The sequence below is a fragment of the Pinus tabuliformis genome, chromosome 4_2, assembly GCF_031772625.1.
Source record: "Pinus tabuliformis cultivar Carrire ecotype Pingquan chromosome 4_2, CPIR1, whole genome shotgun sequence".
Taxonomy (NCBI): Eukaryota; Viridiplantae; Streptophyta; class Pinopsida; order Pinales; family Pinaceae; genus Pinus; species Pinus tabuliformis.
The window spans coordinates 163,632,259-163,655,791 of NC_142304.1; the positions used below are offsets into that span (position 1 = coordinate 163,632,259).

Sequence of the window (23,533 nt, forward strand, 5' to 3'; positions counted from 1 at the left end):
CAAATCCCTGAATTCTAGCACGAATCCTATCTAGAAAGCTTTGTAAAGTGGCAGCTAAGGGATCCCACTCCTTTGCTTATAAACTTTTTTTGTATTTTTGGAATAAATTTCGAGGTCTTTTGTCTTCAAGGCTTATGCTCCTGCATCAAATCTTCCCAATAGCCAGGCACTAGTCCTAATCCTTGGTAATCACATTAATTTAACGAAATTTCATTCTTTCACCTCTTTTCTTCCTCTTTTCTTCGTCCCCTAAGGATAAGGAGATTTTCTAGGGCTCGATGCAAAATTTTACGGAGGAGGAATTTTAGGGTTCCGTCCGGACAAGTTTCTTCATTTATGTCTCCTCTAGGCATCCTCCCATTTTGAACGAATTCCGATCGTGGAATTTCAAATAAATTGATGCCCTAGCTATCGCACCAAGAGGGAACCCTTTAAGTGGCTTTGACTTGCGGATTTCTTGAAGGTTCGCACTTTGTAGTTCATAATTCAAAACCTTTTTTCTTAACTATAGGTGGTCATTGGATGAGCCTTTACCACAGTATATCTCTCAACCCTTGGTCTCCTATAGTATTTCTCTGAAGGGGTTTTTCATGGAAAGTCACCCTAGCTTCTCCCAAAGCTCGCACTTTAATTGAGACTTTCCATTGAATGAGACATCCTTGTCTCACTTTGAAACCTAGTATAAACACATCAATCACAAGTGAGCGATTTTGGATGTTTTGATCTTAGGCATTCATCATAATTGAATATTTCTAATCTCGAGGTCATCTTTCATAGGTCTTTTTTGGGGATCCCTTCGTCTTGTCTCTAAAGCAAGCAAGCCCTACTATTTGAGTCTCTTGTGAATGGGGGCTAATAATCACTACCTACTTTATTAATGATTCATCATTCCTAGTGATTCCCTTATACCGAGATTCCTCCCATCGACGAAAGTCCGTAAAGAGCAGGGGACATTGACTGAGGTGACAGTGGGTCCTTATCCCATTGTTGCCACTTGGTCAGGTAGTTGCCCCTTTGGAACCCCTCCTAGGCCCATTGCCAGGTTGAGCGGTAACAATTTGGGGGCAATGCCAGGGACACGAGACATGTGTCTTGTTTCCCTTACAACATCATTGATATATCATTCTTGGTGATTCCACTAGAATAACGGAGCCCTAGTTCTTCAATAAATTTTAAGGTCAATGCTTGTAGGGTGGAGCAAGCATTTCTCTAGGCATCTCTAAATTCACCCTGGTGTCTCCTACATAATTTGCATGTATATCTCAATAGGATGTCTTTTTTTGATGATTTTCCTGCTTTGGACATCACTAGCATCCCTAGGCACCCTACTCATGTCACAAAGAGGATGGTACGTGGGGTGCCCATGTTTGATGGTGATCCATGTGAAAATTTCTAAATCTACACATTAGAAATCCTACTGCAATCACTGGTTTACCATCTCCTACTTGTTTTTACATTCAACAAGTTATTTAATTATGTAAATAGCGATGAAAACACTATTGCAGACTATACATACATATAGATCATGAACTGAAATGAAATGAGACAAATTCACAAGGGACACTGTTATTTTTGGACAATCGTCCCCGAAAAAACCCAATTCGGGAAAACAGTGCAGCATATAGAGGGTTTGTATTATTAAGCAGATTTCTGAATACAACTCGAGTGCCAAATCTGGCTCACCCAACAGAGAATAAACCCGACAGAAGTACCTCTATCCAGAGACAAATGAACAAACCCCACAGGTGACTGCGTTGTTCCCAGTGCTGGGCATTGATGGTTGCTCCAAGCTCTGTGCTGGAACTACGACACTGCATCAGAGCTCTCCCTCTGCGACACTGCATCAAAGCTCTCCCTCTGTGTCAGAGCGCTCCCTCTGCAACACTGCATCATTGCGTCACTGCGTCAGAGCTCTCCCTCTGCGATGTATTCTCGGCCTTAGATTGAAGTCCCTTTGCCGAACTGCCCCTCTCACTGCAACAGATCACTCGTTCGATTTTCTCAGCAAACCTCGCCCCAGAAAAATCGAACTCACTAATCTCTTAGGTGTATCTCCAATTGACCCTCAAGCCTCCTTTTATACTTTTCTTGTTGATGAATCAACGTTCGAGATTAAGTCCTTAATAAACGACTAAGATTAAAACAGACTTGATCCTTGTCACTTAGAAGTTTCTCACCCATATTCTTATTAATAGTAAATACCCATTAATATTTTTATTTTCCTAAGTTTAGACTTAGGAACCCATTAAAAATATTAATTATTTTAGTAACTCCTCATCTGGGTGGAATTTCTCCAAACGATTTCTAGGTTCTGGAAATCTCATGTTTCTAGCCCCTCCACAAAATTTCGGAGCTAGAGCACATCCGATGCTACCCAAAATCCACACGAGACGTGTGCCTTGTTTCTCTTGCAACATCATTGATATATCATTCTTGGTGATTCCATTGGAAGAACAGACCCCTAGTTCTTCATTAAATTTTAAGGTCAATGCTTGTAGGGTGGAGCAAGCATTTCTCTAGGCATCTCTAAATTCACCCTAGCAACTCCTACATAATTTGCATGTATATCTCAATAGAATGTCTTTCTTTGATGACTTTCCCGCTTTGGACATCACTAGCATCCTTGGGCACCCTATTCATGTCACAGGGAGGATGGTACGTGGGGTGCCCACATTTGATGGTGATCGACTCTTTGCAAATGATCATGTAGAAAGATTTATTGCGCATACTTCAAAGATGAAAGTGGTCCACCAGGATGTCCTTATATTGTTGTTCATGAGATCCCTCCATGGTCATAGTTCATGGTTGCATAATCACGAACCTAGGAGAATCTCATCTATTGAGGAATTCTTTCAAGGATTTCTTAAACATTTTCAAGTATGTCTTGCACTAAACATTCAAGAGGAAGGCTTCATTAATCATCATGATCACCTTGGGAATCTGGATGAGGAGCAAGAAGGGGGGTCCTCCCTGGGTCTACATGACAAAAAGGGTGATGAACATAATTTTCAAAACATATGTGATAGGGAGGATGAGTTTATGTAAAGTGAACTTGAGGTTAACCCTACCTTTTCTGAGGATACTAGTTCTAATAATTCACTCTTTGAAGACCTTGGAGAAGGTGACCACATAACCCCTTGAAACGTTGATATCAGTGACTACTTACATATTGAAGAAGGGAAATGGGAGGTTCATGGGAATTATTTTGACGAGGTCCTTATCTATGACACTAATGATGAGAGTATCAATAAGACTCTTGTCTCTCTTCACAATCCTAGGGATGTAGTTGAGTTGCACGTGGACCTTTTCCTCAACCCTTCTTGTAATAAAGAATCCTTTCTCTCGCTTGAATATGATCATCAAGAGCAACTTGCTTGTTTTGTCTTCCCATGTTATCTGCATCCCTTTCCTTCCAATCATAACCTTGGGGTGGCCATAAAGCACGATATGAATGATAGGGACCATAATGACGACAATATGCTTGAGGTTTCCATCCATCGAAGGTTTACGAGCTTGATTGTTGATATCTCTATCTTTTGGTTGGAAGAAAGGATCTTATGGAGTAGATTACATCCCTTTGTTCCCTCTTCCCCCATGAAACTCCATGGGTGGGCATTCTATTTTCCCACATCCCGCCCTTGTGACCTTTCATGTAGCCATTCCTGCCCTTGCTTGCGGATCTATTTAGTATTGAATGAATAAGCAGAGGGGCAATTGTTCTCATATTGACTGGATGATATGTTGGTTGCAATGTGTCTATGATTACACTTAGTATTTGCAGTGTATTGTAGAAATCTTTGTTTTCCCACCCCGGTTTTCAGTTTCACCTTATTTCTCCCATGTAGTTAAATGCCCTTTCCCATAACCATACATTTAACAAGCTAAAAAATAAATATTGCTGAAAACACAAATTCTGGAAATTTTACAGAATGCTGGAAATTGCAGAAATAAAAATCAGCAGTAATAAACAGCCTTTATAACACATTTAAACACTGAGATTTTTGGTCAACTTGACCCTGGAAAAACCCCCTACAACTCTTGGGGAAAACCAGTTTGAGAGCTCTTCTTTATTTCTGGAAAATGCCTTTTTACAGTGAGAAAATTTTCAGCAAAAAATCAGCAAAACAAATTTTTCCAGCAAGCAAACTTATCTGTTTTTCAGCTAACAGACAATCTGGAAAATGCGCTGTACGAGCTGTACGGACTGTACGGATGTACGGACCGTACGGACTGTACGGACCGTACAGACTGTACGGACAGACCTCGAAATTTGTGCAGAAAATCGCCTCCTCGATATTCATGCCTGAAAATCAGTTTTTCCCTGTTTGCTCACAAAAATCTGCCTTTTTTTCTGCTTGTTCTTTGAGCTATACGGATTTGCTGAAGTGCTGCCTTGGTATGTGTACCAAACTGCTGCCTTTTTCTCCTCCTTGCCCAGAAATCTCCCTTGCTCTCTTGCTCTCCTTCTCCCAATCTGCTCATGAAAGAATGAATGATCTTTTTCTCCTTTTCCTCCCTTAACCCAACCCTAAGTGACTTTTGGGTGATCCCTAAATCCAATGGCTGAAATAGATTTAGATCAATGGCTGAGATTAAATGCTCATTTAAATCTCACTTTCTATTTTTTAATTCACCCCACTTTAATAAAGACCCACTTAGTCATTTATTTCCAAAGTCACTTTTCCTTTCTAATTTTTCATTGACTTTATAAAAGTCACTTTAAAATTAGACTTAGTAACTTTATCACTTAAAGTCACTTTTAAATTAGATTTAACTTTATAAAAAATTATAAAGTTACTTTAGGAGAAAAATTAAATTCTTTGGACACTTTTCCCTGGGCCAAAGATCAAAGCCTAAGGGAACCACCTGTCCTCTGGTACCAAATTTCAACACTCCCTCTTACCGAGGAAGGTGTTCCTCACCACACCCATCTTGTCTCTGAAGTAGACATGCTTCTCCGTGGTAAAGCTTTGGTAAGAATATCTGCAACCTGCTCATCAGTGGAAATATACTCAAGCTTCACAGCTCCCTTTTGAACATAGTCTCTGATGAAATGATATCTGATCCCGATATGCTTTGACCTGTCATGAAATACTGGATTCTCCGTGAGTTTAATGCAACTCTGATTATCACAGTAAATCACTGAAGGTCTCAACGGCTGACCAAATAAGCCAAACAACATCTTGCGAAGCCAGATGGCCTCACAACTAGCTAGACTGGCTGCCATATACTCTGCTTCCGCTGAACTCAGTGCTACTGACTGCTGCTTCCGGCTGAACCATGACACTACTGCTGAACCCAACCCAAAACAACACCCTGAAGTGCTCTTCCTATCAGAAGCACAACCTGCCCAATCAGAATCAGTGTATCCTGCCAATCTCACTCCATCTCCCTGCCTGTAGTCCAGACCATAATCCACTGTCCCCTGCAAGTACCGCAAAATGTGTTTTGCAGCCACCCAGTGAACCTTCCTAGGCTCACACATAAACTGACTCATCGTGTTGACTGCAAAACAGATATCTGGTCTAGTGTTGACCAAATACATCAAGGAACCAATCAGCTACCTGTACAATGTGGGATCCACCAACTCGGAATCCGAAGCATGAAGCTTCTTCCAGTTGGTGATCATCGGTGTCGACATGGGTCTACAATCCTCCATGTGGAATCTGCTAAGGATGTCCACAATATACTTCCCCTGCCCCAGGAAGAAATGCCCCTCCTCCTGCCACACCTCCAAACCCAAAAAGTAATGCATCAAGCCGATGTCCTTCATCTCAAACTCCGCCGCAAGATCTCTCTTGCAGTGCTCTATGAGTCTCTCTGCACCTGTAATGACCAAGTCATCCACATACAGCACCAGAATGAGAGGCTCCTCACCAATCACAATAAAGTAAAGGTTCGGATCTGCCTCACTCTTTGTGAAACCCATCCCCTGCAAATATGTATCTATCCTGGAGTACCAAGCTCTGGGAGCTTGCTTCAGGCCATAAAGGGCCTTCTTCAGTCTGCACACATGGGACTCCTTCCCATGCACCTCAAAGCCCTGTGGCTGCTCAATGTACACCTCCTCCTGTATGAAGCCATTGAGAAATGCGGTCTTCACATCCATCTGGTGGATCTTCCAACCCATCTCTGCTGTTATCGATATAATGGAGCGGATCGAAGTATATCGAGCCACGGGAGCGAAGGTCTCCTCATAATCAACTCCCTCTACCTGGGAGAACCCTCTAGCCACAAACCTTGCTTTGAATTTCTCAATGCTGCCATCTGCAGCATGCTTTACCTTGTAAAGCCATCTGGAAGTAACCACGGATTTGCCCTCAGGCCTCGGCACCACCTCCCAAACATCATTCTTCATGATAGAAGAATACTCCTCCTGCATGGCCTCTCTCCAGACCTGCTGGCTAGCTGCCTCCTCATAGCTAGAAGGCTCAGAGTCAAGGATGCTGGTAACCATCGCCATATAACTACAAAACCTCTCAGGTGGTCTACTCTCTCTGACCGGCCTCTTCGGCTCAGCAACAGATGTGGCATCTCTCAAGGTGTCCTGAAGCCACTTGGGCTTCCTCTTCCCTGAGCATGCTTCTCCCATAGGAGAATGAAACTCCTCCTCCTCATCACCATCAGTAGCATGAACTCCTGACTGTCTGTCTGCTGTCCTCCTGCCTGCACCTGAACCTGTAGAAGCTGAGGTACCGTGTGAACTGTCCATCAGTGGACTCCCTAGTGAACTGCTCTGTGAACTGCTATGCATGCTGCCCGGAGCACCACCCCTCTGGCTCGGCGAGCCACTGCTCTCTGATGGACCTGACATCCTCATAGATGTACCTCCGGATCCTCCTGATCCCTGCCCACTGGATCCCTGCGACTGACTCAACTGCTGCTGAGGGTCTGGCTGATCCAGATACTCTAACTCCCGTGACCTCCTAAAGGCCCTGTCCTCCTCGAACTTCACATCCCGTCTGACAACAACTCTCCTCTGTGCAGGAATGTAAATCCGAAAGGCCTTTGAGGTCTCACTGTAGCCCACAAAGATACCCTTCTCTGCGGTGGGCTCTAGTTTGGTCCTCTTCTCTTGGGTATATAGGAGTATGTAATGCATCCAAAGATATGAAGATGACCAATATCAGGCTTCTTCCCAGAGAAAGCCTCCTCCAGAGTCATGTGCCCCAAGGCACGATGCGGACTCCTGTTCTGCAAGTAAACAGCTGTGTTGCAGGCCTCTGCCCACAAGAACAATGGCAACCCCTGATCATGTAACATGGCTTTGGCAGCCCCTATGATGGATCTGTTCTTCCTCTCCGCAACCCCGTTCTGCTGGGGTTGTAAGGAACAGTGAACTCCCTCCTAATGCCTGCCTCCGCACAATAGTCAACAAACTCTCCAAGGGTGTACTCTCCTCCATTGTCCGACCTCAGGGACTTGATCTTCCGACCTGTCTGTGTCTCCACAAGAGCTCTAAACTCCTGAAACCGCTTGAAGACCTCACTCTTGGTCTTCAAGAAATAAATCCAGGTCCTCCTGGAGTGATCATCAATGAATAAAACATAGTACTCATATCCACTCAAGGAAACATGAGACATCCGACCACTCACATCGGAATGAATCAAATCAAGTATCCCAGTCGCTCTGCTGTCACTGCTGGGAAAAGGGGATTTGGCAAACTTGCCCATCGCACAACCTCTGCAAGTATCAAAGTGATCAGTACTGAAATCTGGCACACCTGTAGTGATCTCCCGCAATGTCCTCAAGGCTCCATGATACATGTGTCCCATCCTGCGGTGCCAAATCTCACACAGCTCAGAACTGCTAGCTCTGTTGTCGGTACTACTGCTCAATGCCAACAGGGGCTGGAATGCAAACTTGTACACCTTTGCATGGCGTACACCTATCACTCTAGCTGAATCAGCTGGAGCGCCCCTGGGATACATCAACACCTGTCCTCCCCTGAACAGTACCTCATATCCTCTGTCCTCCAAAGCTGAGACGGATATGAGGTTCTTCCTCATCCCTGGCACATAAAGAACATCTGACACTTTCAAGGGAGGTTTGGACTCCCTCTGAAATGTCAGTGTCCCCACCCCGACTGCTCTAACAACTCTGTCATCACCGAGTACTACCTCTATATCAGTGCCACTCTCTGAAAGCTCTGAGAAGTACTCACGGACTCCTGTCATATGACGTGAAGCCCCATTGTCCACATACCAGATACCTGAAGATGCTCCGCTAATCGAGGGAAAAGCATGCTCCCTCTGAACCTGTGTGGCAGGTAATCCTGCACTAGAGGACTCACATGTAGTGAACGCAAACTCCCAGTCAAAACGACCTGCAAAGTCCTCAATCTATGTTGAAGCTGCCACGTCCTGGTTCTTCCCCTTCTTCTTCTTCTTCTCCGAACACACAACTGCATAGTGTCCCATCTTCTGACAATTCCAACACTTCACCTTGGAATAGTCCTTCTGTGTGTTCCCCTGTTTACCTTTACCTTTGCCTTTGCCCCCACCACCGCTTGTGGAAGCCTGCTTCTTCCCTTTGCCTTTCTTGCCTCCTGCCACCAGTGCTACGTCCTCATCCTGCTCAACTGGCTTGGCTGCCCCAAGCTGTCCTTTCCTGATCTCTGTCTGAATGCAATCATCCCAAAACCTCTCCCATGTGGGAAGGGTCTCACGTGCACAAACCCCATCAGCAAAGTTCAACCATGAACGGGGGAGGCCATTCACTGCAATCCGCACCAACTCAATGGGTGGAATGGCCTCTCCAATCGCTGCCAACTCATCTCTCACATTAGTAATCTTTGTGAGATATCCAGCTGCACTATCATTACCCATCTTAATGTTCTTCAGCTTCTCCTTCAGGACCATTTTTCGGTTCTCATTGGTACTCTGGTAGAGATTGGACAATGTTGTCCACATCTCATGGGCATTGCTCTTTCCTCTTACATGAGGAATGCAATGGTCTTTGATTCCGTCTAGAATCAGCCTCTTACCCTTGTTGTTCTTTTTATTATAAGCTGTCAACTGAGTAGCATCAGTAGGCACAACAACAGGGTTTTGTGTGGTATGCACCATGATATCTCAGACTTCTGCCTCCTCAAAGATACTCTACATTCTCTCCTTCCAAACGCTGTAATTTGTATGCCCATCCAGCCTATCCTCTACCCTCAATCCCAATGACATCCTGTTGTCCTAAACTGAAAAATAGCACTGCTGTGGTAAAGATAAAACTGATGTTTATGAAAAATCAGCTTGCTGGAATTTTCTGAGTGAAAAAAACAGCAGCTGTAATTTTTTTCTTTTACTGTCCCAAACTGCCCTTCAGCACTCAAACTCTGATACCATGTAGAAATCTCTGTTTTCCCACCCCAGTTTTCAGTTTCACCTTATTTCTCCCATGTAGTTAAATGCCCTTTCCCATAACCATACATTTAACAAGCTGAAAAAATAAATATTGCTGAAAACACAAATTCTAGAAATTTTACAGAATGCAGGAAATTGCAGAAATAAAAATCAGCAGTAATAAACAGCCTTTATAACACATTTAAACACTGAGATTTTTGGTCAACTTGATCCTGGAAAAACCCCCTACAACTCTTGGGGAAAACCAGTTTGAGAGCTCTTCTTTATTTCTGGAAAATGCCTTTTTACAGTGAGAAAATTTTCAGCAAAAAATCAGCAAAACAAATTTTTCCAGCAAGCAAACTTATCTGTTTTTCAGCTAACAGACAATCTGGAAAATGCGCTGTACGAGCTGTACGGACCGTACGGATGTACGGACAAGGAGGCGATTTTCTGCACAAATTTCGAGGTCTGTCCGTACGGACTGTACGGACAGACCTCGAAATTTGTGCAGAAAATCGCCTCCTCGATATTCGTGCCTGAAAATCAGTTTTTCCCTGTTTGCTCACAAAAATCTGCCTTTTTTCTGCTTGTTCTTTGAGCTGTACGGATTTGCTGAAGTGCTGCCTTGGTATGTGTGCCAAACTGCTGCCTTTTTCTCCTCCTTGCCCAAAAATCTCCCTTGCTCTCTTGCTCTCCTTCTCCCAATCTGCTCATGAAAGAATGAATGATCTTTTTCTCCTTTTCCTCCCTTAACCCAACCCTAAGTGACTTTTGGGTGATCCCTAAATCCAATGGCTGAAATAGATTTAGATCAATGGCTGAGATTAAATGCTCATTTAAATCTCACTTTTTATTTTTTAATTCACCCCACTTTAATAAAGACCCACTTAGTCATTTATTTCCAAAGTCACTTTTCCTTTCTAATTTTTCATTGACTTTATAAAAGTCACTTTAAAATTAGACTTAGTAACTTTATCACTTAAAGTCACTTTTAAATTAGATTTAACTTTATAAAAATTATAAAGTTACTTTAGGAGAAAAATTAAATTCTTTTGGACACTTTTCCCTAGGCCAAAGATCAAAGCCTAAGGGAACCACCTGTCCTCCGGTACCAAATTTCAACATGTATAATATGCATGATAGAGTAGGACGCATTGCATGTTGATTTCACATTAGAACCTAAGTCACCTAACATGAGGAAACATGGCAAGCAGAACATGGAAATTCGAGTGTCCAACACGGGGCATGTAGACCCCCCGAAATAGGACATGTAGGACACGTTATATATTATTTTATTATATATATATATATATATATATATTAAAAATTAATACTAAATAGATATTTCAATGATTTCATATTACAAAAATTCTCATTCATGATAAAAATTCAAACATAAATCTAGATTCAACATTGTAAATTTCTAGGTTGTACAATGTAACATTACACATACAAGTATAATTGTGACAGATTCATCAATGATCCAATAGGAGAAAGACAAGAAACTGCAGTTTTCTCATTAATTCATCAAAATCATATGTGTTACATCTGAGTCCTGAGGACTCCTAACTAGCAATGCCAATGGCAAATAGAAATAGCAAATACAAAATAACTACAAGGTAGTAGGTAGCTCATCAATCATCATCATCAAGATCAACATCACTGTCATGCTCACCACTGCTCTCCTCTATTGCATCCTCCTCCTTTGTATCCAATGTAATCTATGCATCTGTTGGTGTGGAGGATTACCCCTCAAGAATATCACCATCATCAAAAGTGACAGGCTCTAGCACTAGCTCGTTAAGATCCAAGTTGGCTAATGCCAACTCAACATTGTTGTCCAAACCCATATCATCGAGAAAGACATCCCACATCTTTGTCTTTCCCTTCAACCACTCATCACTCTGCCTGTAAATAAGACGAAGGTTGGTGTGCACATACACCATTGTCTCTACCCTGGATTGCTCAAGCCCACTCTTCTTGACACTATACAAATTCCCATATGTACTCCAATTCCTCTCGCAACAAGAGGTTGAAGTAACTTGAGAAAGGAGCCTCATGGCTAACTGCTATAGAGGAGGGCTTATTGCCGCATGAGTTGCGCACCAAGAAAAGGGCTTCTTAGCCCACTATCTCGAATCACATCATAGCCTGCAAATCGCCCAGTGCTAGATGAAAACTCTGCAAAGGCATCCTCCACCTCATCAAGGGATGCTCTATCCTGAAATATCCACCTCAATGCATCCTTCCTCCCTTGTGAAATTTCACCAGCCATGTGAGGAGGGAATCTGCTGGAAGGTTCACCATTCATCCACTCATGGTTGTAGTATTTTGGGTTCAATGAGTGAGCCAAACAATGCAAAGGTGTACAATTCTTGTCCCATCTACTGACAAGAATATCCTGTATGGTGGTGAAGAAGGCCTCCGATGATGTCTCATACTCAGGGCACTACTCTGTAAAATAATGGTCCTTACGAACTCAATCATGGAATCCCATTTCTCATGAACCTCTCCCAGGATGGGTTGGTATGTATCTGCAAATCGTAGTAAAGCAATGATAGGGTCCATGATCTTAATAGTGATATATACCTTCTCCCACCAAGCATCATCTAACACTGTGTCCTTGACTCCTTTTGAGGCAACTTGATCTGTCTTTCTCCAAAAAGACCAAAACTCTAAAATAACCATAGCCCCAAGAGCAGTCTTGACCAGTGTTGAAAATATCGGTATCGGCAAAATATCAGTGAGTGTCCTGAAAAAATCTTATTGGCAATATCAGTGAAAATATCGGCAAAATATCAGAAAATATTGGCAAACATAAAAATTATTTTTTTCAGATTTTTAAACATAGCCTATATTTTCAAAATATGGCAATATTTCGCTGATATTTTCAAATATCGCGATATTTACTCGGCGATATATCATTTTTCCGAAAATATCGCAATATTTTTAAAACAGAAAATATCGCAATATTTACTCGGCAATATATCATTTTGCCAAAAATATCGCGATATTATCAACACTAGTCTTGACCTCCTTCAGCCTCTTCAACATGATAAATGAAGAGGCAAACCTTGTACCTGCAATCTTCAACAATGATAAATGGGTGTACTCCTTATAGATTATGAAGGCTTTTGTATGATTTTATACAAGGTTGCGGATATGTTGTGCATCCTCAATAATCCTTCCAATCCAAGGCACATTAGAAGCAATACTTTTAAGTGCTAAATTCAAGGAATGGAAAATGCAAGGTGTCCAAAATACTTGTGGATATTTAGCTTCCACAATCATGCCAGTAGCCTTGCAAACAGGTGCATTGTTTGTAATGATTTGCACACAAGAATCAACACCTACATCTTCAATAAATTTAATGAACAACTCACCCATATATTGTGCATCCTTGTATTGTCCAAGTGCATCCATTGATTTCAAGAAAACTGGTCCATTCAAGGAAGACACCATGAAGTTGATCAGTGGGTGGCATGTTGGATCTGTCCATCCATCAGAAACAATACTAACCCTAGATGTTGGCCATGCTAATTTAATAAGCTCAAGCATTTTTTCCACCTCTTTCTTTGCCTTAGTCAACAATGTGGTTCTAAGCTTCTCCGACCCATGAGGCACATACCCCGATGGAGCCCCTTGATTTAGAGCTCGGCACATCTCAAGAAATAAAGGTGATCATGCAACATTAAAGGATATGAAATTCAGATAGAAAAAGAAGGAAATGGTGATATCAAACTCTTCCCATCTCTCTTTCTGAAAAATCTTGTCCATTGGACCAAGTGCCACTACCTTTCTTTTTGTTGCTTGACCTACACCCCCACCAAAACTCTCAAATGGAAATTTGTTGCTGCTTTTCCTCAAGAATGGAAGGGGATCCTCTTTCTTGTATTTTTTAGATGATGTAGCCACCCTTGCCACACCATCATTGGCCTCTTTTTCCATTTCCTTCCTCTTATCTATAGACACATTTGCACATGCTCCAATTCCACAACCTGGTAAGCCCAACAAATGGGCTTTCACAAGGAAATAAGTGCTCTTGAAATGATTATTGGAATAATTGCATGTCCAAGAAACGTTGCCTCCTCCCTTCAACTTGCTGTCTAGCCCTTGATCTCTTGTGACATACTTCAACAAGGGACATTTACTCTCTTGAGCTTATTGTCTTTCTAAATTTATTTTGCCCTCAACATTTGAAGTTGTTGTAGCCCCACTTCCAACAGAGGGAACACTTGCAGAAATTGGAATAGGAGGGGCATCACCAATGGGGACATTCTTCCACTTCCTTTGCCCCTTGCTACCCTTGATTGAGCCATGAATGTTGTAAATAAATAAAATATGCACAAACATGTAAACAAAATGGACAGACAAACTGTTGTAGCAAAAATCGGAAAAAAATAGAAGCAAAATGCACTTACCTGTTGCTTGAATCACCTCCAAAACGCTCCCAAACCCTTTGATAGTCACTCCCACACACCCACGGGCCACAACAAGAGAGACACACAAGAATGAGGGAGAAATTGACCCAAACCAGGCTTTTAAAGCCGCACAACACGCTTTTCAAAGGGACATGTGTCCCAGAATTGGGACACGCTAGCCGAGTGAGTCTGATTCGCGTGCCCAGTGAATCCCACGTGCCAGGACATGCTCGAGCCACGAATTGGACACGTGTCCCTTGAGAATCGTGTCTGACACGTGGGATTTAGGACACGAAGGGGAATCCAATTTCTTAGATTAGAACTAACATCATATTTCATTTTCATGTTAGATTAGATCCATTTGGATTAAAATTATATTTAGAATTAAATTTTGTTTCTTGTTGAGTTTTATGGCCTAACAAAAGCAAGGGCAATCATAAGACACCACAAAAACATGTTGCCCCATGTGCTTAGTCTTTGATGTGCAGGTAACAGGTCTACGGTCCCAAGAGATTGTTGGTGTTCTCATGACCTCCCCATTAGAGTACGTTCGTGCACTCTACTGAGAGATCATGTCCTAGTTGGAGCCAAATGTTACCCACCAACTGTGGGTGACACCCATAGGAGAAATTTTTATCCTAGATTGTCTTCAACCAGCAGCCAGCAACCCCTTGCAGCCACCAGATAGCTTGATATGCCACCATCTTCGCCACGTAAGCCTACCATTATGTGCCCTTACCCATTTGTTATGATTGTATGTTTGAAGGTGGGCCTTCCAACCCTGAAGGTATGGCTTTCATTATGTAATTGGGTATTTTTGCTTACTTACCATGGACACATCTGGGCATGGATTAGTGCGGGGATTCATCGGAAAGAATGGGCTTGGTTTGTACTCTTGCCCCCTTGTCCAACTTGGCGGTTAACCTTGTATCATATTCTCGTGGGATCTCCTCTATTGTCTACTAGCTTTAGGAATGACATTACATAGAAAATCTCAATTTTGGTTGCGTTGTCCCACTTCCCAACACCACATACATCACCTCCTCTCCACTCATTATAACCCCTTTCCACATATTTCCCATCGAGTGCACACTTGTTCATTGGGTCCACAAGGAGTTAACCTCCCCCTCCCCTTGTCCACACTTTGGGTCGGGCCCAGAATAATGCCCCAGAGGTTGATGCGGCTAAAAGAAAAGTTAAAAGCATAATTTGGCCACTTACAATAGGAAATGTACCATAAAATGCAAAAGATGGCCAGGACATAAAAATTTAGCACGTGGGAAAAAGCCAAACATGAGCTCTACCCCTATTATTATGGCCATCACATTAGTTCCTAGGGCCCCCTTATGTGAGCCCCCGCATCATTAAGGAACACATGATTGTCCGAACCCCTGGTGGGCGATGAACTACCCAACCTTAAGGGGGTATCCACTGCCATATCATTCACATCATGCTGTCATCCCTTGAAGCCCCGAGCAGTTATAAAAAAAATCAATAAGAAGGCAATATGGCATATGAAGAAGTGTGGAAAAACGAAGGCCGAGGGAAATCATGTACCACGATTGCTCCCTCCTACATCTATACACCCAACTATGGGCTTCCCTCATCATAGCTACCCTTGTACCATGGCATGTGGCTTGGAGCCTTCCCCTGATGCCCCACTCTGTTCCATCATTACATCACATGACGCATGACATATGACGAATGTACCATAGACCTGTCACTCCTTTAGAGGATGAAACCACCTAATAGGGTCCTTGATTAACTTTCTTCTTTAACTTGGAGACACCTATACACTCTAAAGCCCATTATGGAAGGGCATGTCACTATGAAGTGCCCACTTGTTTCCATGATTTATAAGCTTACTTGCTCAATTATACTAATGAATTGTCATACTGGAAGGTAAGGAGACGCATTTGATCTTATACGGGATTGCAGGTGGGTCTTCGTCTTGGGGTTTGGTCTTCCCTATATGGGGTCCATGCCCTCCAAAGGATCATATTGCCATTTGTGGGGTGTGTGTTGAGAGTCATGGGCCTCCATTATAGCAGATAGCCATGCCATGAGATCCTTCATCACCATTCGTTACTTTCTTGTGTCCCACTTATTTGAGGATGATGATGCGCCTGGACCACCTTGCCCAATTCGCTACACACTTGCACCACACACTTGACAGTTGATCCAGAGCTCAGACGGGGTTTTGTCTCACCATGGGAGACAAGGGAGGGCTTGCATCATTGTTCCATCCCTTACAGATGGAGCACAGGCTTGTTTGATTCAGTTGGAGACCATTTGAATATTATTTGTGCCCCAACAACCACTTGGGAGCACCATAGGTCATTTGCTAAGAGATCAAGGGGCCACCCCCTTCATCACTGTTATTGGACCCCTCCTATTCATTATGGCACATGAGGGACTTCATTTGGCCTTCCAACAACCCTTCTAGCTACTTTTCTATCATTTCGGCCCTCTTGAGAGGCTAATTATTCATGTTATGGAGCTATTTGGTGGGCTTGTCACCAAAAGTATTGTTATTTTGCACATTATTTTATATAGGGGCATCATTAGGCTAAATTAGGCTATTCAAACCCCTTAGAGGATTGTATAAATATAAGAGAGGCATTCTCTCTCATTCATCATCACTTGGATTTGGGATATATCTTTCTAAAGATTTCGGACCTGCAATTTGTGGAATGATTTGGATGATTAAATGCATTTTGATGTGTGGAATATTTTCGCTATCTCTCTTGGAGCTTCTATTTGGCAAGTTTATGGATGGATATACTCTTTTTGTCATGTAAGTGCTCTTTTCATGCGAATTTCATAATGTTTCATGTCTAATGTATGGAATGCTATGTCATGATTTTACTTGTGCCCTAAAAATTAATGTGAATTTATGAAACACTTGTAATCTTGGCTCATTGCATATGTTATTCATCTTCACAGTTTTCCTAGGGTTAGATTGTGCACCTTTTACCTTGAAACTCCATCAAATATTGCATATCAAGGTATAAAAGTCTAAAGTTGTCATGAAGTTGCATCCACAGAGAGCGTAGCGGCTTCTTTAAGCCTCCTTGAAGAGCGAAGTTCCTAAATCTTGATCATTTTGACTCCAATCTTCCCAATAGCTAGGCACTCGTCCTAGATCCTTGGTGATCACATTAATTTAAAGAACTATTACTCTTTCACCTCCTTTCTTCCTCTTTTCTTTGTCACCTAAGGATAGGAATATTTTCTAGGGCTTGGTGCGAAATTTTAGGGAGGAGGAATTTTAGGATTCCGTCCAGACAAGTTTCTTCATTTATGTCTTCCTCTGGGCATCCTCTAGTTTTGAACGAATTTCGGCGGTGGAATTTCAAATAAATTGATGCGCTAGGTATCACACCAAGAGGGAACCCTTGATGTTTCTTTGACTTGGGGATTTCTTTAAGGTTCACACTTTGTAATTCATCATCCAAAACCTTTTCTCTTAACTATAGCTAATCACTGGATGAGCCTTTACCACGGTATATCTCTCAACCCCTGGTCTCTTATAGTATTTCCCTCAAGCGATTTTTCATGGAAAGTCACCCTAGCTTCTCCCAAAGCTCACACTTTAATCGAATCTTTCCATTGAATGAGCCATCCTTGCCTCACTTTGAACCCTAGTATAAACACATCAATCACAAGTGAGGGATTTTGGAAGTTTTGATCTTAGGCATTGATCACTATTGAATATTCCTAAGCTCAAGGTCATCCTTCATAGGTCTTTCTTGGGGAGCCCTTCATCTTGCTTTTAAAGCAAGCAATCCCTATTATTTAAGTCTCTCTTGTGAATGGGCCCTAGAAATCACTATCTACCTTATCATTGATTCATCATTCCTAGTGATTCCCTTATACCGGGATTCCTCCCATCGGTGAAACTCTGTAAAGAGCAGGAAGCATCGACTCAGGTGACAATGCGTCCTTGTCCCATTGTTGCCACTTGGCTAGTAGTTTCCCATTTGAAACCCCTCCTAGGACCCCTGCTAGATGGAGCAGTAATAGGATATTCAAATCAATGTTGCAAATATCAAGTAAATGTATCGTCAAGGGTCTGAAAAGAAACTTAAAAATATCAGCAAACTTAAAAAATATGAAAAATATTAAGTTTTTCTCAAATTTTTAAACATTTAAAGAAACCCCCTCCCTCTAGCCCTTTTATTTGCAAATGCAACAGTGAGTAACTCCTTTCATCTCAATCCCTTACCTCCCCCCTTCAAAATGAGGAAAAAAATCCTTAAAAAAACAAAAATCTCTTGAAGCACACAATTATTTCTGTTCTCTCCTGATATATTACAATATATTGAAATTTTGAAAAAAACACAGTCACTTATGGTGATATTATCGCCAGCCTAGAAAACTCACAATATATCATAATGATGGTGATATTATCGCCAGCCTAGAAAACTCACGATATATCATAATGATGGTGATATTTGCATGACGTCTTCAATAGTGATTCAAATTCAAAAGAAAATGGCCATTTTGATTAGTTTTCAGGGGACATCGATCATGTATTAATCACTTACTCTATGCAAATAATCCCAAATTTTATTTCAAGTGTCTATATAGTTTTGTTATGGTTAAACTTCTGTTATATTCTACATCAGTGGTCATGGGCATTGGATTATGAAGCTTGGTGTAGAGTCTAGACAGTAGACAAAAGGATGCTGAAGGTTGAACATAGACATGGAATTTATCAAACTAAGTTTATTTATCATCGTTCCTATTATATATATATATATATATATATATATATATATATTGTCTCTGATTCGATGGCTTGTTATTTGATGTAATTATCTTAATTTGAGTTATGCAATATAGCTTATGGTCTCATTGTCTTAAATTTTATATCTAAACCAATGTCTTAGGTTTTGGACATTGGTTAGAGTGGTTTGATCTAAAACTTAGTCAATATGTTGAAAAACCATTTTACACCCAACAGTTGGTTGGCCATATAACTTTCCCTATTGATGTGTAACTATCAACTATGTAAGGAATGTTAACCATGAACATCACACTCCTTAAGTTGATGGTGACACACTAACCCCCAAACCCATCTCATTTTTACTCATGCTTATGTCGCAGGTGTGGAGAATGACCATCCTAACATCCTTAACCATATTGTTTCATTCTTCCAAAATTTAGGTGGAGTATGTCATTGGCATGTCAAAACCCATACTTAGAGAATTAATTATTAAGAAAGTTTTGGGAACATATGAGGTCATTAATAACCTTATTTCTTAGTTAAAACATAAAAGACTCTAACACTATACATCATCACCTTTTAAAGTTGTATAGAATAGCTTCAACACACCTACATCTAGTCTACATTTTTCAAAAGGAATTTGAATCAAGAAAGATTTAATAGTTACAAAAGAATACAATAAGCAAAGAATAGTTATCCTTAATAACTATTCTCTTACATCAAATAAGATTATCAAACAACTCAAACTCATCATCACATAACACATCACAAGGTCTAATACATGTAAAGAAAGACAACAAAAATACAGTTGACATAAAAAGAGCCACTCGATGAAAGAGACTTAATATGAAATTTACCTTTTCAAGAGGTGTTTTGAACCTGTTTATTTGTTTGAACTGGTACAAAGCATCTCCCAAAACAAAGTTTTCAAATTCTCCTCGAACACCTAATGCCAAAGGATCTACCTGGGGAGATAATACTAAATAATGAGAATCATCATCGCTTGGTATTCTTAAAAATTGAAGTTTCCAAAAATTTTGACAACATTCAAGAAACCTGTGTAAAGCATATTTCCAAATTGATTCATCCATTATACATTGGTTTATAAGAGTTGTGTTTCTTTATGTTGCTAGATGCCATCTTTACTTGTAAACACCAAATCTAGAAAAACTTTTATTCAAAAATAAAGTACTATTCATCAAATACATTTAAAATTTAAATACATCCACAACTTAAGCACAATTTCGCCCTAGTAAGCGCCAAATTGTAAATATACATCTTGCTAAGAAACCTTTGTCATTACTTCTCATTTTTTCCACTATCTTTATTATTTATATCATCCAATTCAAACATGATCGCATGTTAATGTAACAGGAACTCTTGCAAATGATACTTCTGCTTACAAATTCACAAACGTTGTGGCCCATGCAAGCAAGGAAAAATTATCACTTCCTACAAGAGAAAAATTCCAGACTAAGAACTTCTGTTACATGCAATAGTTAGTACTATAAAGGATATTCGTAGCATCTTTTGAACTCTATGGATGGTATTTACTGTAATCTCATTGATGTCATATTTGTCAAAAAGGGAAAATGAATAATGATTAGTTTATTGTAATGTCCCTTTCCGAGTGATGACTGTTGGGGATCAACTTAGCAGCCTATTTGATTCTTGTAGGCTATAGATAGTAAAAAGGGGATCGACTCGCTTAATTATTTGATGTCACTTGGGAGAAAAAAGCAACATTATAAAAGTGGATTGAATAATTAATAAGGTGTTAATAAGTGACTATGGAAACAAACAAACAAACAAAAACTTTATAAAGTCACTTTATATTATTGAGCAGGAAGAACGTAAAAAGGGGCAATCCATGGTATTTTGATGACCCGTGTTAATAACACATAGTATTCTACTAATAAAAGTTATAAAAGGAGAATTGGAGCTCACTTTTGAGGAGCCATTGGTTATTGTATTTGATAATTGATTTAAGAGCTCTTGGAGCTTGAATATAAAAGTGAGAACCCGATGTAAGGATTATTCTTTGGTGGTGAGACATCCACCCTAGCTAATTCTAAGACTAGTTTCAGTGGTGAAACCATCCACCTTAGCTGGTTAAGAGGAGGGATCATTCATATTTCTCACTAGTACTCAACGTTGAAGGTAAAAATACTATTTTGCAGGCCGATCTCTTCTTTTGGAAGCCAAAGCCCTCTCTTGGAAGGCCGAGTTATTGCAGCAACTGAGTTTATTTGTGGAGAGGTCGAGTTTATTGTAGCAACTAAGTTTATCTGTGGAGAAGTTGAGGTTGTCTTGCAGAGACCGAATTGTTGAGGAAGGATTGTGCTACTTTGCGAAGGCTACCAATCATAGGTATAACTCATTTCAAAATTATCTCTGTCAGCCATTCTTGTAGCCAAAACCTGCCAATTTTCCGAGTTATTCATAGCAGTGTTGCACTAATCGCGATTTTATCGCGATTATATTGCAAAATCGCGGTTTTTTCAAACCGGCAATATTATCGCTCGATAAATACAACGATTTTTTTTCCGACGATTTTTATGAAAAAATCGTGATTTTTTCATAAAAATCGTGATTTTTTCATAAAAATCGTGATTCGACCCGAAAAAATCGCGGCCCTTTCCAACAGCGCGTTATATAACAAAAAATCACGATTTTTTTAAATTCATTTGCACAGCAGACAGTAGCACGCCGGCAACGACGAGGTTTTGGACTCTTGGAGTGACCTCTTGGTCGTTTGGGAGCTGAATCCGCTGATTGGAGGAGAAAAACGGAGTGAGAGCTAAGGAGGAGACGAATTTTCTCCATCAAACCAGTATGGGCACCAACATTTTGTGTTTTGTAACTTTGTTTTGGTTTTTTTCTATGTTTTTGGTTGGGTTTGGAATCTGGATAACCCATTGTTTATCAAAAGAATTCAATGGGTTATCAAATATTTTTGAATTGATTTGAATCTTGATGGGGTTTTTGTCATTTGATTTTTCATTTTGTTTGTTAAAATTTCTTAAATTGTCAAAAATTCCATGTGTTTTGTTATAACTTATGTTACTCATGTATGTAATTTTTTTTAGTTTTTGTACAATGTAAATTGTAAGTTTGTAACTTGTAAATTGTAATCCTTATTTTGCCATAGGTTCACCGAATCACCATTCAACTTCAAGTTCAAAGTTCAAAGTCAAACATGCCAAGAAAATTGGACCCTCTGTGGGAATTTGGTGACACTGATGGAGGGATTGATAGAATGAACTTGTCTTGCAAGTTGTGTGGACAGCATATGTCAGGGGGGGTGTTCAGATTGAAGTATCACCTTGCACAAATCCCTAGATTTGATGTAGGGCCTTGCACAAATACAAATCCTGAAATCATCCGAAAAACCATGAGATCATTGGAAAATTTAGAGCACAATAGAGAGGCCAAAGCAGAAATGAAGAAGCAACTAACAAAGTCAGGTGAAGAAGTGGCAATGGTTCTACTTCAGCATCAACCAACCCGGTAGCTGCCTCATCATTTTTTGTTCCTAGAACCACGCCTGGTTCACAGCCATCTATCACTTCAATGCTTAAAAAAACTGAGAAAGAACATGTTGACAAGTTGTTGGTCAAATTTCGCCTTTGGAGTGATATTCATTTTAGCGTTGTAAGGAATAATCCATTTTTCCAGCCTACTGTTGATGTTATTGCAACTGTTGGCCCAGGGTACAAAATCCCTTCTTATCATGACTTTAGAAGCCGGATTCTTCAAAATGAAAAGGTTGACTGCACCAAAAGATTGGAGGAGTTTAGGGAATCATGGGCACAAACAGGATGCACTGTGATGTCAGATGGTTGGACTAACCAAAAGGGGAGAACCCTTATAAACTTCTTGGTTGGTTGTCCCAAAGGGACTATGTTTATGAAATCTGTTGATGCATCTGCACATATCAAAGATGCAAAAACTTTATGTGATTTGTTAGATGTGTTTATTTTGGAGGTGGGTGCAGAACATGTTGTCCAAGTCATAACGGACAATGTTGCAAATTATGTTGTTGTTGGCAAGATGCTTATGGAGAGGCATCCTACTTTATTTTGGACACCTTGTGTTGCACAATGTATTGATTTGATGTTGGAGGACATAGGGAAAATTTCCTTTGTCAAAGATATTGTTGAGTCATCAAAAAGCATTACAAAATTTATATAATCATACATTTGTGCTTAGCTTGATGAGAAAATTCACCAACAACAAAGAGTTGGTGCGCCCCGCCATTACACGGTTTACCACCAGTTTCATATCTCTTCAATCCCTCTTGAATTCTATGTGGGATGTGAAGAGAATGTTTCTTTCAGAGGAGTGGCGTGCTTTGACAATGAGCCGCAAACCAGAGGGAGAGGCCATATGCAGACTAGTTTCATACCAGGAAGACTTCTGGGCGGGAGTGCAGGAGGTGTGCACCGTTACTGAACCTTTGGTAAAGGTTCTTTGATTAGTTGATGGTGAGAAGCCCGCAATGGGCTATTTGTATGAGGCCATGGACAGGGCGAAAGAATCCATTCGGGCCTACTATGATGATAAGGGAGATGAGGGGTTTCAGAGACAACTCCTCCTATGGGAAGTGATTGATGAACGATGGAACAACACACTCCATCGTCCCATTCATGCTGCAGGGATCTACCTGAACCTCGCATTTTCTTACGCATGTGGGTTCGTATTTGATGTTGAGATCATGGATGGATTCTTAACCTGTGTTCAGAGGATGGTGCGATCTCCAGCAGAACGTACAGAAATCTCCAAAGAAATTGAGACATACAGGATGGCAGGTGGCACATTTGGCTTTGAAATGGCTGTGACTGATAGGACGACTAAAATGTTAGGTATTTTTTAGTTTCTTTCAAATTTCATTGTCTCTTCAAGTTCATAACTTCATACTTTGATTCAACTTTCAAATTTCATTTTTTTCTTATGTTTATTTAAAACTTTATTTGTAATTTTGTTGTAGATGCATGGTGGAGAATGTATGGTGCCAGAGTACCCCTTCTGCAAAAGCTTTC

At 40.7% G+C, this 23,533-nt stretch overlaps 1 protein-coding gene across 2 annotated transcripts in view; it reads right to left on the reverse strand.

Annotated features, from left to right (window-relative positions):
* Positions 1 to 23,533, reverse strand: part of LOC149168690 (uncharacterized) — a 342,439-nt gene that overhangs the window by 123,062 nt on the left and 195,844 nt on the right. For both annotated transcript variants that reach the window (XM_089428378.1, XM_089428376.1), the window contains exon 6: positions 19,349 to 19,456. In XM_089428378.1, coding sequence (XP_089284504.1) covers positions 19,349 to 19,456 — 108 coding nt within the window. The remainder of the gene's footprint in view (positions 1 to 19,348; positions 19,457 to 23,533) is intronic.